Source organism: Macaca mulatta, chromosome 5 (assembly GCF_049350105.2).
Source record: "Macaca mulatta isolate MMU2019108-1 chromosome 5, T2T-MMU8v2.0, whole genome shotgun sequence".
NCBI lineage: Eukaryota > Metazoa > Chordata > Mammalia > Primates > Cercopithecidae > Macaca > Macaca mulatta.
The window spans coordinates 123,016,790-123,034,105 of NC_133410.1; the positions used below are offsets into that span (position 1 = coordinate 123,016,790).

The 17,316-nt window shown below is 38.5% G+C and overlaps 1 protein-coding gene across 28 annotated transcripts in view; it reads right to left on the bottom strand.

The window, feature by feature from the left end:
- CAMK2D (calcium/calmodulin dependent protein kinase II delta) overlaps positions 1-10,739 on the bottom strand; it is a 305,498-nt gene extending 294,759 nt beyond the window's left edge. For all 28 annotated transcript variants that reach the window (XM_028848727.2, XM_028848742.2, XM_015139114.3 and 25 more), the window contains exons 1-2: positions 9,975-10,739; positions 8,285-8,379 (exon numbers count right to left, since the gene is read on the bottom strand). In XM_028848727.2, the coding sequence (XP_028704560.1) occupies positions 8,285-8,379; positions 9,975-10,039 (160 nt within the window). In that variant the 5' untranslated portion in view covers positions 10,040-10,739. The remainder of the gene's footprint in view (positions 1-8,284; positions 8,380-9,974) is intronic.
- Between the last annotated feature and the right edge of the window lie 6,577 nt (positions 10,740-17,316).

Below are 17,316 nucleotides of genomic sequence, written 5' to 3' on the forward strand. Positions count from 1 at the left end.
ATATTTACATTTAATAAGTTATTTTTATATAAGTTATTCATGCTTTATTTCAATGTGTATACATAATCATTAATAAAATTTCGGCCAGGTGCGGCGGCTCACACCTGTAATCCCAGCACTCTGGGAGGCCCACCTGGGTAGATCACCAGGTCAGGTGTTCAAGATCAGCCTGACAAACATAGTAAAATCCCGCCTCTACTAAAAATGCAAAAATTAGCCGGGCGTGGTGGCATGCACCTGTAATCCCAGCTACTCAGGAGACTGAGGCAGGAGATCACTTGAACCTGGGAGGTGGAGGTTGCAGTGAGCAGAGATCGCACCACAGCACTCCAGTTTGGGTGACAGAGCAAGATTCTGTCTCAAAAAGATATATATAAAAAAATTTTTAAAAATTTATCAGACATAGGAAGAAAATAATTTCCTGTTACTAAAAAAAATCAAAATAAATTAAGCATTGCCTATATTTAAGAGAGAGGGTAAAATTATATACTAATATATGAGAAGTAATGCATTTTATTCCATGAGTTTACACATATACCACACAAAATAAAATACAATTTACCTAGAAAATGGGTACATAGATTTATTCCATGAATGACTGATTGTTCCACTGAGATCAGCCAGTTAATTAAAAAAACTCCAGGGTATGAAGAAATAAAAAGAAGTTTCTCTCCTAAAAAAGTTAGGGATAGGGATTAGCTCTCAGGGAGATACAAGGGATAAGGATCAACAAAAAGCACACAGGTAGCTTTGAAAGTAGGGAGAATGTTCTAGTTATTGGGTGGAGGCTTACTGAGTGCTTATTGTTATAAAATTAAATATATATGATATAATTACATATATCAAATTTTATGCAGTAAAAGTTTTAAAATTCCTATGTAATCAACCTAACTAAAGGAAAATAGGAAACCTACTGTAAAACAATTAACTGTATATAAATATTATATCACAATACTTTCTCTGTGTACCTTTATATTACTTGCTGCACCTAAGTTATTTTTCCAACAAATATAGAACTTGACAATTTTATATTTTTCTTTAAATTGCCATCTTTTTGTAAGAATTTGCTACATACAACAATGTTGTTCAAAAGGAAACTACAAAACAACAAAAATTTGTCTTCCATTCTTCACTGGTTAAACAACATGAACCAGAAAAGTAGAACAGCTTTCTGAGTAGGTTTCTCTGGGATTTGGTGAAGGGCTGAGTTTTTGTTTGTAGTGACAACTGAATCATTTAGAAGAAGTAATCCTAGAAACTTATTGTATAGTGAGATATTTTTAATCAGTTAATGAATTAAGTTTACCAAAATACTTAACTCCCCTTTAACCATTTTCCTACCATTTTATTATAATAACATTTTTCACTATATTGTTTTCCTTCCAGAAGATAGCATGGAGGGACTGTCTGAAACTTCATTTTGATCTTATGTTACAGTAGCATTTAAAAGACTATCTTCTCTCACAAGCTGGAACTCTAAATGTATTTTCCCAAAGAAATACTCAATTCCCCACACTGCAATGGGAAGATAAAATGTAAGACATAGTGCTTCATATGAAGGACTCTGAAGTTTGTAAGATGAGTTAAGCACACACAGGTGAATACAGAGAGGTTAAGATAAGTTCTCTCTAATAGCAATCAACAGGAGGTGACAATGGAAAGAGTCAGACTTTACAGCCAGAGAAAACTGGATTGAAATCCTGACTCTTAATCAGTTACTAATTTTGAGGCCTTATACAAGAGCCTCAGTATCCTTTTTTAAAATGGATATAAAATTGTTCTAGGAGGCTGCAGTGTGGGTTAAATAAAATAAAACAAAGTATCTTGTAAATATATACCTATTATCTCATAGAAGGGACTCTTCAAATAATGGCTATTAATATTTATATTTTTCTAAATTATTATTAATGAAGATGGCATTATTGATTTTGGTAGTAATAAACATAGTTCTAAGGAGTTAAAATGAGACTGTAACACCAGAAAAGGGGGTCAGGTAACTAAAAAAATCAACGATGTCACTGTGTCATTGTGTGTAATTACAATGATAGTTAAGAGATTTAAAAACAAAACCAAACAAACTTAACAAAAAAAGCTGCCCTCTCTCCTCTTCAAATCTGCCAATTTCCCTATGCTAGAGTAAGAGAAGTTATGGCAGATGAAAGGTCTATGATTTCTCCTAAGTATTGCTATATCTCTCTCAACTGGAATTAGAGAAATTTTGTCACTTAAGATATAGCCTACTTCATTTAAAATAATTTTATTCTAAAAATAACTGTATACTGATAATTACAACAAATTTACCATATGAATAACATAACATTTTGTTATAATCAGATATTTAAACTACTTTGAGCAACTTCCCCAAATCGTTTATTTAGACTCTTTTGTTTTCGGGTGGGGGGGGTGGTACTTAAGCCCCATCTACATTACAGCTTTCAAAATTTCTTTAAATCAATACTATATGAAAGCCTTTCTTTATATCTCTGGGCAGAAATAATCTTTTCCTCCTTTAAAAGCCCATAGTACTTTATTCATGCTTGAACTGTAATGCCATTTATGTCTTCTATTATGTCTATTTATGTAGATAGCCTTTATTTTTCCTAACACTGTCCACTGAAATCATTTACTATTTATTAAACACATAAAATAAAGTCATATGAATATACTTAATGATCTATAAAGTGATTTGAAATATAAAGATATGTTTCAGGGTTAAAATGTTGCTAATACTCCATTTAATGCATTGCAGTGTAGTTTACTAAAAATATTATTGTAACTTAAAATCTTTAATACAGCCTCTATGTAAATAATCATTAATTAACTGCCAATGATTAAAACACTGCAATACATTACACCCCAATAAATAGTGAAGACTGATGTTAAAAAATATACCAACCCAGCCCTAGAGATACTACGAGTTAATCTCAATATAAGCCCAAGGAAAAGACTTTAAAAATAAATTAAAATTCTAGTTAACAAAAAAGTTAGATGCCCAAGAAAAGCCCAGTACATATAAGATTTCTAGTAATTTGTGATTATTACCATTAAAAAGATCCATAAAAGGTGATATACTGCTAAATTTTAATTGTTATATTCAGTTTATTCAACATTTCAATGGAAATGAGAAGTATTAATCTAATTGTCTAAACAAAGTTCTCACACAATCAGGTAGAGGTTTATACTAGTTATTAATATCACAGTACGGCACCTGACAACAACTTTCTTTATTAAGTTTTCTTTATTTAATGAAATACAGAAAAGGATTCTATTATTTCCTGGAAGTGTGGATATACTTTTTTTTATTATTTGTATCTCCTAACTAGTTTTAAATAGCAGTAATGTTTTCATTCAACAAAAGAGGAAAACAAATGTTTAATATCAAGACCTATGAAAGAATGTAAATACAACTAAACGTAAGTAAAGGATACAAAATAGTAAGGATGACACATGCCACTTCTGGGTCCATAACTGAAGAGTTGGGGAGATTCCATGTACAAATATAAAAATGATTTACTAATTTTTTTCTTAAAACATTGTTCTTGCCAAGAAACCTTCAAATTTTAATTTGTCCAAATTGTTCCAATTTGCCAAATCAATAATGTATAATCAGAACTTAATCCATCTATATAGTTTCGGTTCTACTTCCAACTCAAGACAAGTAACCCTGAAGTTGAGAAATTACAGTACTTTCTTGACTACCTGGATGCCAAAAATAAAAGAAAAGTAGCAAGAATTAGTTTTTAACATCCCTTTTATAACATCAAAAAGGGTTACTTAGGGATATATATATATATATATATATGCATATATATATACACACACACACACAACATTTAGATTTTATAGATGAGGCCTAACTTTGTATACATGGGCAAGTAGTTTTATAAAGTCCTGATTCATGTACTACTAATATCACCAATGTAGGAATTAATAAAACTAGTAAAATCAAAGAATATCAAAGTGCCTTAACTGTTTAAGCCTGAAGTTTTACAGAAATATAAAATGAAATCACTTTTAACTTTAGCAATAGAGTAGAGGTAACATATACTTGTAATAACTTATTATTATTATTATTATTATTATTATTATTATTATTTTGAGACGGAGTCTCGCTCTGTCGCCCAGGCTGGAGTGCAGTGGCCGGATCTCAGCTCACTGCAAGCTCCGCCCCCCGGGTTTACGCCATTCTCCTGCCTCAGCCTCCCGAGTAGCTGGGACTACAGGCGCCCGCCACCTCGCCCAGCTAGTTTTTTGTATTTTTAGTAGAGACGGGGTTTCACCGTGTTAGCCAGGATGTTCTCGATCTCCTGACCTCGTGATCCGCCCGACTCGGCCTCCCAAAGTGCTGGGATTACAGGCTTGAGCCACCGCGCCCGGCCGCAATAACTTATTTTTTAACCCTATACTGTAATGTATTATATTTTACAAAAACAGCGACTGTGGCACATCAGACTCTATATAAACAGTCAAGTGGTTTCTAACGATCAAGAAATACACTGGAAGATGAATATCAAGAAGCCATTACTTCCATATAAAATATTTTACCACCACGAGGCTTTGAAATGCAAAATAAACCATAGGTACTATTTCTAAAGATATCTGCCATGAGAACCATCAGTCCACTAGATTCTGAACTGTAATCACAGCTCTTCTTGGACTTTATATAATTTGACAACAGTGCACAGTTCTAAACATGTATAAATAAACAATATCAAAGCAGCAGAAAAAGTTGGCTTTTGTTAAGTACTACCCTAACTGTGTTTGGGATTAAAATGGTGTAATTTCTAATTCTCATGGTGAAAATATAAGGCAAAAATTATCTTATCACTATTCAACATTTACTAAGCATGCCCTCAATGCCCATCTAACAAAAACTTTATAGAAGAAAGAAGTTACATATAAAATACAAGATGCTTGAGATGCTTCCATACTACTTTTTATTTTCAAAATAAGCGAAATTATATATAAGTGTATTCGTTTATATGCTCAGTATAGTATAATGAATGTTCTATGCATCCACATGCTAACACAAAAGGTAAGAAATTCTTCAATTGACTCAGAGTTCCCCAAATATGGTATGTATGACTAACAGCTGAGAGGAAATACAACTGAAACTGTCTGCTGGAAATCCATTAAAATCTAGGCACAGAAAAATGCCTGGTTGACAGTATAGTTGGATGTGCAAATTTATGCAGGAATGTAGCCAAATTTTTGGCAATTCCCTCGTGGTCTTAAATTTATTAACAATAGCCCTTTCTTTTTCAGTTGTAATGTTATATTTAAAGAACATTAGTGGAGTTGGAGAAGCTGCCTGGTCTTTAAAACAAATAGACTAAAGGCTTGGGTATAAAGAGTCATGGAATTTCAAATACAAACAAAAATTTGCACAAAAAAAGTATGTTCCACAAAAGTTGCCGTATGCAACTCTCAAAAATCAGTACCTTAGAAAAAACAAGCATACTATTTTGCAATTCATTCTACATTTGCCTTTGAATATATTCACTATTTTTAAATTTTTTCTGCAAAAATGGTTTATTTGGATCATTATTTTCTCTGAAATGAGTGTTATTAAAGAATTAACATGTTAAAACATATCCTCTTAATATACTACTTCACAGATTTATTTTCAGTATTTGCTTGTTGTTAGGAGTAAATTAAGTACTTAACACTTACAAGTCATTCAACAACCATATTTGATTCTTGTTACTCTGTACTGAGCCCTTTCTACGCCCTCAATTCTGGGGAATGTTATATCAAAAAATGAAAACATGGTATTTTTTTCTTCAAGAGTTTATAATTCAATATGAGTACAGGTTAAACAAATGAATTCATTCAAAGGCACAAATATTCTACAACCAGCTCCAATTTGTGTTACAATATAAAATAAAATTGTTGACCATTTTGAAGGAAAAGTTCTGTAATTTTTCAGAAGAACAATAATAAGAGGTAAAATTGACACAATACTTCGCAGTTTAAGAAGTGATTCTTATTAAATTCCCTGAATCCTCAGAACCCCCCATGAAGACTCCATAAGTATGATTTCCCATTTTACTGGTGAAGAACCTGATATCGAGAGAAGGAAAGAGACTTTATACCTAATTAGTAAAGCAAAGATTCAAACGGTAGTTCTCATAGCTAAATCAAGGCTGCCACTGGATTTATAAGTTCTTTCACAAAAGTAATCTAATTTGATCATTATGACAACTTTATTAGATAATAATAGTAGATAATATTCATTGACTGCATATTGTGGGGTAGGCGCTGTTCTATGCTATGTCAATTCATTCACTCCACACAAAACCCTGTGAGGAAGAACTCTGTTATTACTCCCATTTTACAGATGAAGAAACTGAGGCTCAGAGAATATAGGTAATGTGCCCAAGATCACACAACCAGTAGGTATAGGCATCAGAAGTTAAACTCAGAGCCTTTGGTTGCAGCATTAATAATGTTCTTCACCACCAGCTCACTCTTAGGTAGGTTAACATCAACAGGTTAAGAAACTTGCCCAAAGTCACAAGGAAAAAAAGAGAACAGGCAAGAAGAATGTCTCCTAACTCTTCACCCTAGTACCTTTTCCTAAGTAGAGTAATTAAAATCATTAAATCCAGAAGGGGTAAAAAGCTTTGGGACACGTAGGTAGTTCTTTGAAGCAGAATATGAGCAGGTAAGGAACACTGGTGGAGTAGCAAGGAGAAGAGATTCCATCAGGCCAAAGAAGACTTCTTCTCCACAGATTGAAGGGAAAAGAGAGTAAAATGTATGTGATAAGGCACAAGTATATTTGTTATTCTGATTTAGGGAGCACAAATTCAGATGAGTGAAGAGGGATGGCTCTAATTAAGAAAATTAGTAAAAGTGAAGCACTACACTGATTTGTTTTGAAAGAAACACCACCAAAAATCTTGGAACAGGTATTGTAATGCTTTCAAAAGAAACGATACCTCCACCGCAGCCAAAATTATCTAGCACACAGAAGGAAATAAGAGAAGCACTGAAAGATTCTAACTACACATTTTCATTTTTTTTAATTAAAATGACACTTAGAGTTTAGCGATTCCTTTTCACTGTTAAAACCTTCCTGTGGAGTAGAGACTAAGAGAACATAATTAACGTAATATCCTTCTCATTAGTTTTCATACCATGATTCTATGGTGCTGGTTACTTTATAGATCTACCTCAGAATCATGTCAAAATCAGATGAAAGAAATTAAAACAACATCCCATGCAAATGGATAAACTAAAATACCAACCTAAACCTAAAGTGCATGTAAAAAGTAGAATTTGCAATAAATATGGTAAAACTAATCATAGCAGAGACCAAAAGCAATGATGCCAGGACTTTGGTAAGAAGCACTTTTGAAAAGACATATTAAATGAAGAAAACTAAACCTAATGGAATTTCTTCTCTCATTACTTGAAATAAACCAGGTCACTGAGATGAGCTTACACTATGGTATTTTGTTCATTTTCATTTCATTTTTATTTCATCAAACCATAAATTCCCATGGAAATACCTCAGACACGTGCCCACAATAATTGGAATGCCTAACATTTCAGCATAAGTACTTTTGCATGAGTTCAACTAAATAAAAAGAATGCAGTGAGAGTCCTCCAAGTTTTTTGCTTATGTCAACAGCTATTTTACGAGTATGAATTATCTCTGTAGCTATAAACTACATGTGTAAAATACATTACATGAGTCTGTGCGAAGCCTTAACACGAAGATCAAGTAAAGGTCTGAGCTGCACACAGAAACATCAAAATAAAACTAAACTTCCTAGAATATAGCAATCATAAATTTTTTTCTTATCAAAGCTATTACTGTTAAATATACCTTGATGAATTAAGTTCAAGTGTAACTACAATTGAAATATATGATTCAACTGAGCTATGACCTATTTTCCTCCCAAAAGCAAAAGGGAATTATGACAGTTGTGAGACTTATATTTTTCCATTCCATCGTCTTTCTAAAAGTTATTTTATACTTAAACTATAAGCAAAATGCACCTGACATTTATTTGCTTTAAAATATAGTTATTCATGCTATTGCCTGTAGGACAGATAGAATTTTAATAGCAATTATCGAATAATAATTATATCTTTCCATTTATTTTTAAACTGTACAGACCAAGAAGCATTCAGGAAGAAAATAATCTCAGTATGTAATATGATACCTAAGTCTAAAATTCAGTTATAACTACATGATATTTACATACAACAGAACCTATAATCAACATGACACATACAAAATTAACCAATATATGTGGTTGAAAATACCCACCCCTAGCAGAAAGCTTTTTGGTGTTGATAATTTTGGCAGCATATTCTTGTCCAGTAGGAATTTTCATACATCTTCTCACCACTGAGAATGCCCCCCTGGAAACCAATAATTAGCAGGTCATTAATATAACAGATATAACATTCCATTAAAAAATTTATAAAATCTGAGCATTTTTATTGATTTTAGTGGATTGCCAGTGAAGTACAGTAATATCCAGTAAATGAACAATTCTTCCTGGAAACCTAGACTTTCTTTAATGTTGAAGAATAAAAGTAAATTTTATTTAACTGGGAGCACACATTATTAATCAACAAAATGAAAGGAACTGCCAATTATGACCGCTCTTGTTTGCACAAGAAATTTGAAAACATTTTACAGTTCACACTCACAGCACCAAATGCTCTGAGAAAAACCCTGCACAGAAGAGAGCAGAGGAAGAGCAGCAAAAAAATCTGCCGCCTACTTACTTTGGTAGGAAACAAAAAATTAATGTGGTTCCAAGTAAGTAAACACGGCGATTATTTTCATTAAAATATCAATCTTGAGCACATTAGTGTGGTTTAACAAATCCTGGTATGGTGATTTCTCTGTGTCTTGTTTTGGGCTGGGGGAGGGGAGAGATTTGAATTAAGCTGCTCTTCCGACATATTCTCCATGTTTTAACACCAGACAATATATACATATATAATTTTTATTACCTTCAAAAATATTTACCTTTCCTTTAATTACAGTATAAACCAACAACATACATATAAACGCACCCCTTTCATAAAAGTAACAGTCGAAACTAGTGAAAGAGGAATTGGGTTTGGGTTCAATGCTACTAAAATCAGCATTCACGGCTCGGCCCCTAGGTCCCTTTACACAAGTCCTCAGTAGATCTCCTGCCTCCTTCCCTAGCATCTCCAAATAGTTCTGCCAGTTAGGTAGAGGAGGTGGTTTTACACAATGCTAGGCTACTCTTAAGAGCGCGCTCAGTCTCCAGAGGGCTTTTCCGCTGCCTGTATAAATAAATCCTCCCAGAGAACGCAAAGATGCACACGTAAATCCTAGGAAGAATGATGGTGAGCGGTAATCTGGTGCAAAGAATAACAGTGGATATAGGGCAAGGGGTTGGGTTCTGTTGGGTGGCCCTTTTCCTGGACAGAACAACTACTGGATGCGAAATAGTCTCCATGCCAAGTTGAACTTTCGGCATCAATAAATATGGCACCGTCTGAGGCTGTGAGTTCTCCTCAGTACATGGGTCATACGGCCGACACGCCGGCTAACCAGGAGGCATCTCTATTTACAGAAAACATGATCTATGTTGCATTTTACATGGGTTCTAATTTCCTCTCCAAACACACATTACACACAGGCGCGCGCGCACACTTCTCAGGATGACAGCTACAACTGCAGAGATCGTAAATTCACTAAGTCTCTCAGTGCAGAAGGGTGGGGGACCGGGAGAAGGTGGGCTAGGGACTATCGAAATGAGCCACAGCCGGGGCAAGGGTCCTACGCCTTCTGTGTTCCCTCCCCTTACTAAGACAGCACCTTCCCCAGAGCTGACAAACCAGGGGCCCTCCTCCCACTCCTCTCGTCTCCCAAACTCCCTCGCCCCAAGACGGAGGCCGGTGGGTCTGGGGCAACGCGACCCGCCCTCAGCTGGAAAGGGGACATGAGGATGCCGGGCAAAGGCGCTTACTTTCCAAGCTCCTCGAAAAGCTGATACTCGTCCGTGAACCTGGTGCAGGTTGTGGTCGAAGCCATCCTTGGTCCGGGCTGTGCCCTGGCTGGGAGCGCGACGGACGAGAAGCGAGCAGACGCGCGGCTAACCCCGGGATTGGCCCCGCGGCGCTGTCACCCAGGGCCGCCCTTACTTTCCTGGTCCGAAAGTAGCTCGCCCGCGAGGGAGTGTGCGCAGGGGCGGGGCGGGAGGGGAGATGACCAGAAACGGTGGCGTGGGGTCTCCTCCCCACGGTCCGCCGATCCTCCTCCTCCTGCGGGCCTCGCTTCCTTCTTCTCCACTGGACGCTCCACCCGCCCCTTTTCCAGTCCCTGTCCCCAAATACAGGGGGTAAAGTATTCAAGAAGAGGGGGCCGGGAAACGGAAAAACAGCCGGGCACGGGGCGAGTGGCAAGCAGTTGCGAAACGATCCGCACTGGAGGCAGGAGGGGTAGAAGCAGAGGGGAGGGAGTCCGAGGGGGCGGAGGTGGAGTGCAGCGGGGCCGAGGCCGCGGAGCCCGGAGCGGACAGCCAGAGCCCAGCGGCAGCTGTCAGCAGGCTCAGGCGCGGAGCGCGCCCGGGGCTCGGGCGAGCGTGCGCGCCCGGGACCGGCTTCCCTCCAGCGGGCAGCAGCGGATCCGGCGAAGCGAGGCACCTTGACTGCCTCGCGCTGCTCACGAGCCCGCGCGGCTTCAAGACGGCGCAGCGAGAGAAAGAGCGCTCGGCTCGGACGAAGCCTCGTCTGCCGTCCCCAGGCCTCCGTCTCCTCCCCTGGCGCCTCCTCCCGCCGCTCCCTCCGCCAGCCAGCACCCCCTCCCTGGCGAAGCCCCCTCCTCGCTGGTCCCACACCTCCCTCTAGCGACTCCAAGTGTGTCCCTTCGTGGATCTCTCGCTATCCCTCCTTCGGTCGCACACACGAGCACACCCGTCTAGGAGAAACCAGGTGGGTGGAGGAGGATTTGCGGGGGAGAAGCCTGGAGGTTTGGGTGAATGAGGCGAGACGTCAGTTACCCATTTAAACCCGCACAGAGAAGCCTGCCTCAATCTGGGGCTGACTGAGCGGGAAGATGCAGGGCAACTCGAGGATGGCCCGGGGCTGCCGCCCTTGGTCGCGGTAGCCCACGCCCCTGTTTTGGGCGCTGGGCAGCAGTGACTTCTCCAGGCCGGCTGCCGGCCCACGACACCCGCTGTGGCCGAGCAAGGCAGAGCAACCACTTCATCTCCACGCCACTCAAAGTTGACACAGCAGGGGCCGGATGTGGGCTGTTCATTGCTCTCAGAGAAGGTCCCAACCCTTCCCACAGCCACCAGCGACTGTTGGGGCAAAACCCAACCTCAGCGGGGTTCACTGCGTCGCCAGCTCCCCAGAACCCGGCGCAGGCTGTCTCCCTCCCCCGCAGCCCCTTCTGCAAGGGGCAATGACGACCCCTGAGCCACATTTCACTTGCCACCTCCAGGCCCACCTCCCCCGCTGTTTTCCAGGATGGTGGCTGAGGCTCTGGCAATTCCCAAAGGCCTTTGCTTTGGCTATGAACGTTAAAAGAATGAAGGCAAAAACTCCACCACTCAACCACACCTTCCCTTCCCTTCTGAGTAACTCCCCTGTAACCTCAGTAAGTTCTGATAGTAAGGCGAGTTCTCGCGATATTTCCCACTCTGGCGGCCGGGGCGAGGTAGTAGGAAGGTTGGGTGTCGGTCACGCGACCCGGTGGGGGCTGACGTCATTCACATCACGTAAACGCGTCTAGCCTGTTTCGCTTTGCAAAGGGAAAAAGGAAAAGGGGAGGTCGTGTGTACTTTGCTTTCAGCCAGATAGTGGGACTTGAGTGCACTCCGTAAATGGCTATCTGAAAAACCACTTAGTGGTTCAAGAATGTGTCCTTCCCTTTAGCATATCTGCCATTGTTTTCAGTAGGAGGAAAAAAAAGTATGCATTACAATTTAAAATAGATAAATTGCTGCCGATTGCTAGAACAACTTCTGGGCCCTCTTTCCCGTTCTCTTTAATAAAACTATGCAATTGCAAATTTGACGCAGACCGAAAACAGCGTTATGGACGAGTTTTTTCAAATTACTGCCTTTTGTTCTACAGCACGGGACTATAAAAACCTTGCAATCCTATTGCTAATTTGTTCGTAGTATTACTTCAGAGACTTAAAATTTCACAGCTGAAAGATAAAACATAACTTGCAAACACAAGAGAATCTAAGATTTAAAGGCGCTGCTGCTTGCTCCCAGAGACTATTAATTGTTACTTTGTGGTCATAGATTATCCTAATTCCTTTTTTCCTGATCTGGGAAACACTTCTGCCAATGACTGAGCTTTTACTGAAGTACTAAAATGTTCACAAATTTTAACGTTTAATACAACAAAATTGAAATTCGCATGTTGTTTTGATTCCCAGCGTAAAACGCAAGGAATAACTGTGTAAAATGTAGTGCTATAGAAAAAGATGATACCAAAAATTGCATAAAAGTAATATGGTCTCTAAATATTAATAAATGGGCTATAAATTGAAAAAAACACACAATTTGGTCTTGGCTAAAGATTTTTAATATCTGAATTATTTAGCAACGTGGCTCCAAGGTGTTAATGAAATAATTTAATATTTTTCCCTGAATCTAAGAATGAAACAAAGTAAAATTAAAACAATAAATAAAGGTAATATAAAAGTTTACATCTGGGAAGAAAATTGTTTCTTAAATATTCAAGTAATGAAGTCTACATAATTACAGTATTTATCTCAGTTATTTAAACTACCAATAATTGTAAGTGGTTATAATTGTACAGTACAATAAAGGAAATATAACTGAGTTTTAATACTGATGTATTATTAGACAATAAATGTGTACATTCTTTACAGCAAACACTGCGTAAGCTGTACGTGCTCTTTCTTTGATTTATATTTTATACTAAATATTTTGCTTATTTGAACAAATATTTACAGTTATTTCTGAAGTTTGAACCTCGTTAAGAAGTAGTCAGATTAGCCGGGCGCGGTGGCTCACGCCTGTAATCTCAGCACTTTGGGAGGCCGAGGCGGGTGGATCATCTGAAGTCAGAGGTTCGAAACCATCCTGGCCAACATGGCAAAACCCTGTCTCTAATAAAAATACAAAATTAGCCGGGCATGGTGGAGTATGCCTGTAAACCCAGCCACTTTGGAGGGTGAGGCAGGAGAATCGCTTGAACCTGGGAGGACGAGGGAGGTTGCAGTGAGCCGAAATCGCACCATTGCACTCCAGCCTGGGCAACCAGAGCAAAACTCCGTCTGAAAAAAAAAAAAAAAAAAAAGTAGTCAGATCAAAGATTTCGTTGTTGTTGTTCTACTTCAACATCATTTCAGGAATAGCTGCAAAACAGAGTTAAATTCTAAAAAGTGTAGAAAGTGTATACCTATAAACAGAATAACACTGGATGTTAGTGCCAAATGCATTTACATTTCATCATACATGCCTTATTAACTGCATGTCTGATGAACATGGTGGGGGAAGTTGAGAGGGATAGTTAGTGAATAAAAAGTTAGTCATTAAAGTTGTTAACGATAATAAGGCAGGTTTTATTCAACGGGGTCCAGGTGATCAGAACCACTGCAACCAGGTCTTGCAGGAGGAGAGAGATATTGGACTCTATTCCAACTCTTTTTTTTTTTTTTTTAATACTTTAAGTTCTAGGGTACATGTGCACAATGTGCAGGTTTGTTACATATGTATACATGTGCCATGTTGGTGTGCTGCACCCATTAACTCATCATTTACATTAGGTATATCTCTTAATGCTATCCCTCCCCCCACATCACAATAGGACCTGGTGTGTGATGATCCCCTTCCTGTGTCCAAGTGATCTCATTGTTCAGTTCCCACCTATGAGTGAGAACATGTGGTGTTTGGTTTTCTGTTCTTGCTACAGTTTGCTGACAATGATGGTTTCCAGCTGCATCCATGTCCCTACAAAGGAAACGAACTAATCCTTTTTTATGGCTGCATAGTATTCCATGGTGTATATGTGCCACATTTTCTTAATCCAGTCTGTCACTGATGGACATTTGGGTTGATTCCAAGTCTTTGCTATTGTGAATAGTGCTGCAATAAACATATGTGTGCATGTGTCTTTATAGCAGCATGACTTATAATCCTTTAGATATATCCCCAGTAATGGGATGGCTGGGTCAAATGGTATTTCTAGTTCCAGATCCTTGAGGAATCGCCACATGTTTTCCACAATGGTTGAACTAGTTTACAGTCCCACCAACAGTGTAAAAGTGTTCCTATTTCTCCACATCTTCTCCAGCACCTGCTGTTTCCTGATTTTTTAATGATTGTCATTCTAACTGGTATGAGATGGTATTTCATTGTGGTTTTGATTTGCATTTCTCTGATGGTGAGTGATGATGAGCATTTTTTCATGTGTCTGTTGGCTGTATGAACGTCTTCTTTTGAGAAGTGTCTGTTCATATCCTTTGCCCACTTTTTGATGGGGTTGTTTGTTTTGTTCTCATAAATTTGATTGAGTTCTTTATAGGTTCTAGATATTAGCCCTTTGTCAGATGAGTAAATTGCAAAAATTTTCTCCCATTCTGTAGGTTACTTGTTCACTCTGATGGTAGTTTCTTTTGCTGTGCAGAAGCTCTTCAGTTTAATTATATCCCATTTGTCAATTTTGGCTTTTGTTGCCATTGCTTTTGGTGTTTTAGACATGAAGTCCTTGCCCATGCCTATGTCCTGAATGGTATTACCTAGGTTTTGTTCTAGGGTTTTTATGGTTTTAGGTCTAACATTTAAGTCTCTAATCCATCTTGAATTAATTTTCGTATAAGGCGTAAAGAAAGGATCCAGTTTCAGCTTTCTAGTTATGGCTAGTCAGTTTTCCCAGCACCATTTATTAAATAGGGAATCCTTTCCCCATTTCTTGTTTTTGTGAGGTTTGTCAAAGATCAGATGGCTGTAGATGTGTGCTATTATTTCTGAGGGCTCTGTTGTGTTCCATTGGTCTATATCTCTGTTTTGGTACCAGTACCATGCTGTTTTGGTTACTGTAGCCTTGTAGTATAGTTTGAAGTCAGGTACCATGATGCCTGCAGCTTTGTTCTTTTGGCTTAGGACTGTCTTGGCAATGTGGGGTCTTTTTTGGTTCCATATGAACTTTAAAGCAGTTTTTTCCAATTCTGTGAAGAAAGTCATTGGTAGCTTAATGGGGATGGCATTGAATCTATAAATTACCTTGGGCAGTTTGGCCATTTTCACAATATTGATTCTTCCTATCCATGAGCATGGTATGTTCTTCCATTTGTTTGTGTCCTCTTTTATTTCACTGAGCAGTGGTTTGTAGTTCTCCTTGAAGAGGTCCTTTACATCCCTTGTAAGTTGGATTCTTAGGTATTTTATTCTCTTTGAAGCTATTGTGAATGGAAGTTCATTCATGATTTGGCTCTCTGTTTGTCTGTTACTGGTGTATAAGAATGCTTGTGATTTTTGCACATTGATTTTGTATCCTGAGACTTTGCTGAAGTTGCTTATCAGCTTAAGGAGATTTTGGGCGGATACAATGCGGTTTTCTATATATACAATCATGTCATCTGCAAACAGGGACAATTTGACTTCTTCTTTTCCTAACTGAATACCCTTGATTTCTTTCTCTTGCCTGATTGCCCTAGCCAGAACTTCCAACACTATGTTGAATAGGAGTGGTGAAAGAGGGCATCCCTGTCTTGTGCCAGTTTTCAAAGGGAATGCTTCCAGTTGTTGCCCATTCAGTATGATATTGGCTGTGGGTTTGTCATAAATAGCTCTCATTATTTTGAGATATGTTCCATCAATACCGAATTTATTGAGAGTTTTTAGCATGAAGTGCTGTTGAATTTTGTCAAAAGCCTTTTCTGCATCTATTGAGATAATCATGTGGTTTTTGTCTTTGGTTCTGTTTATATGCTGGATTACGTTTATCGATTTGTGTATGTTGAAGTAGCCTTGCATCCCAGGGATGAAACCCACTTGATCATGGTGGATAAGCTTTCTGATGTGCTGCTGGATTTGGTTTGCCAGTATTTTATTGAGGATTTTTGCATCAATGTTCATCAGGGATATTGGTCTAAAATTCTCTTTTTTTGTTGTATCTCTGTCAGGCTTTGGTATCAGGATGATGTTGGCCTTTTAAAATGAGTTAGGGAGGATTCCCTCTTTTTCTATTGATTGGAATAGTTTCAGAAGGAATGGTACCAACTCCTCCTTGTACCTCTGGTAGAATTTGGCTGTGAATCCATCTGGTCCTGGACTTTTTTTGGTTGGTAGGCTATTAATTATTGCCTCAATTTCAGAGCCTGCTATTGGTCTACTCAGGGATTCAACTTCTTCCTGGTTTAGTCTTGGGAGAGTGTAAGTGTCCAGGAAATTATCCATGTCTTCTAGGTTTTCTAGTTTATTTGTGTAGAGGTGTTTATAGTATTCTCTGATGGTAATTTGTATTTCTGTGGGGTCGGTGATGATATCCCGTTTATCATTTTTTATTGTGTCTATTTGATTCTTCTCTCTTTTTTCTTTATTAGTCTTGCTAGCAGTCTATCCATTTTGTTGATCTTTTCAAAAAACCAGCTCCTGGATTCATTGATTTTTTTGGAGGGTTTTTTGTGTCTCTATCTCCTTCAGTTCTGTTCTGATCTTAGTTATTTCTTGCCTTCTGCTAGCTTTTGAATGTGTTTGCTCTTGCTTCTCTGGTTCTTTTAATTGTGATGTTAGGGTGTCAATTTTAGATCTTTCCAGCTTTTTCTTGTGGGCATATAGTGCTATAAATTTCCCTCTACACACTGCTTTAAATGTGTCCCAGAGATTCTGGTATGTTTTATCTTTGTTCTCATTGGTTTCAAAGAACATCTTTATTTCTGCCTTCATTTCGTTGTGTACCCAGTAGTCCTTCAGGAGCAGGTTGTTCAGTTTCCATGTAGTTGAGCGGTTTTGATTGAGTTTCTTAGTCCTGAGTTCTAGTTTGATTGCACTGTGGTCTGAGAGACAGTTTGTTATAATTTCTGTTCTTTTACATTTGCTGAGGAGTGCTGTACTTCCAACTATGTGGTCAATTTTGGAATAAGTGCGATGTGGTGCTGAGAAGAATGTATATTCTGTTGATTTGGGGTGGAGAGTTCTGTAGATGTCCATTAGGTCTGCTTGGTGCAGAGTTGAGTTCAATTCCTGGATATCCTTGTTAACTCTCTGTCTCATTGATCTGTCTAATGTTGACAGTGGGGTGTTAAAGTCTCCCATGATTGTTGTGTGGGAGTCTGAGTCTCTTTGTAAGTCTCTAAGGACTTGCTTTATGAATCTGGGTGCT